Source organism: Coenobita brevimanus, chromosome 28, assembly GCF_032717465.1.
Source record: "Coenobita brevimanus isolate Jiangsu-jjx chromosome 28, ASM3271746v2, whole genome shotgun sequence".
Classification (NCBI taxonomy): Eukaryota; Metazoa; Arthropoda; class Malacostraca; order Decapoda; family Coenobitidae; genus Coenobita; species Coenobita brevimanus.
This window is the reverse complement of record NC_136981.1, coordinates 3,272,414-3,273,892: the sequence shown is the minus strand read 5'-3', so window position 1 is coordinate 3,273,892 and position 1,479 is coordinate 3,272,414. Positions and strand designations below refer to the sequence as shown.

The following is a 1,479-nucleotide window of genomic DNA, read 5'->3' as shown; positions in this document are numbered from 1 at the left end:
TAGAAGAGAGAGAAGGGATGGAAGAGAGAAGAGGGGAACTCAAAGAGCACAAAAGAAAGGCATGGAGAGAGGGAAAGATTGATTGGAGAGATGTTAAGGAAGGAATGGAAAGGAAGAAAAGAAAAATGGGAGAGATGGATGAGACAGGAACTGAACATGGAAGGAATTTGGGTCTATGTGTGTAAAAGAAGAGAGAGAGAGAGAGAGAGAGGGAAAAAAAAAAGAAAAAAGAGAGGGAAGGGGATTAGGAACATGAAAAGCTGGTGTCGGGGAAAGAAGAGATCAAGACCAAAGAAAAACGTAGGATCTGGACAAGAAAAAATTGAGAGGAACTGGGTTAAACATTAGCTTGAAAAGAATATGGAATAAAAGACAGATGAGCAGTTGGAGAAGGAGGGAGGGAACAAGGGGAAGAAGAATATATGAGGATAATTTCAAGAAAGAGTGAGAACTGACAAATACAGAGAGGATAAACAAACAGGAAGATGAACAGACAGACAGATGTGGGAGAGGACCAAATGAAGAAAATATGAGGTAGATTTAGAGAGTTTCTATGAGGAAATGTTAACATATTGTATTCAGTAAGCTCAAAGTACATTTAGGGAGAGTGCGCAGAGAGAGGTAATGAGGAAATGAACATGAAATAAACTAAGCCTGAAATACAGGTGAAGGGAGAAAAGGAAAGAGAGACAGAGGGAGGATGGGAAAGTGAGAGATAAAGGGTGAGGGAGGCGGGGAGTGCAGATGAAGGGAGGGAAAGAGAGACAGAGACAGTGGGAGGAAGAGAGAGAGGGAGAGAGAGAGAGACAGGGAGAGCGAGGTAGGAAGTGCATAAGGAAAGAGAGATGCAATGAGAAAATGATGATGAAATCAACTAGGCCGAAGTGCAGGTGAAGAGAGGAGGGAGTAGAGAACCACAGCCATTAGAACCAGCAGCAGCAATGCCAGAACCACGAGCAGCTGTGATGTAAACCCCTGGAATGCAGCCTCTTGCCTGGCCTCGCGCTCCACCACAGCTGCTCTTGACTCCTGTGGGTGGAGAGAGTGATGAGTGGAAGGAGATTTCATTGTATGGAAGTAGAAGTGGAGAGAGAGAGATGCATATACTGTATTCATTGTTTTAAAATTTTTAACTTAAAAGCTGTCTTATTATTAATATACTTGTGAATTAAATAAATATATACACTTAAAAGTAGATCCATACTAATTGTAAGGTTGCTTTTTTTCAGAGATATAAATGTTTCTTATACATATAACTCCTCAAAAATATGCAGTACTGTACATCTGTCTGTCTGTGTATCTGTCTTCTCAGTCTGTAACCAGATGCTGTAATCCTTGTAAGAATGGCCACAGGCTAATTGCCTCCGTGTCTCCCTCTCCTTTGCCATCAGGCTTCCCTCTCTCCAATTCACACCTCCCTCTCTTATATATCTTCCAACACCATCCCTCCATCACCTCCTCAGCCTCCCCCTCTCCTTC

At 42.4% G+C, this 1,479-nt stretch overlaps 1 protein-coding gene across 1 annotated transcript in view; it reads right to left on the bottom strand.

The window, feature by feature from the left end:
- Window positions 1-841: 841 nt before the first annotated feature.
- LOC145394690 (uncharacterized) overlaps window positions 842-1,479 on the bottom strand; it is a 24,762-nt gene continuing 24,124 nt past the window's right edge. Inside the window, exon 3 of the mRNA XM_080268466.1 lies at window positions 842-1,029. Coding sequence (XP_080124592.1) covers window positions 871-1,029 — 159 coding nt within the window. The 3' untranslated portion in view covers window positions 842-870. The remainder of the gene's footprint in view (window positions 1,030-1,479) is intronic.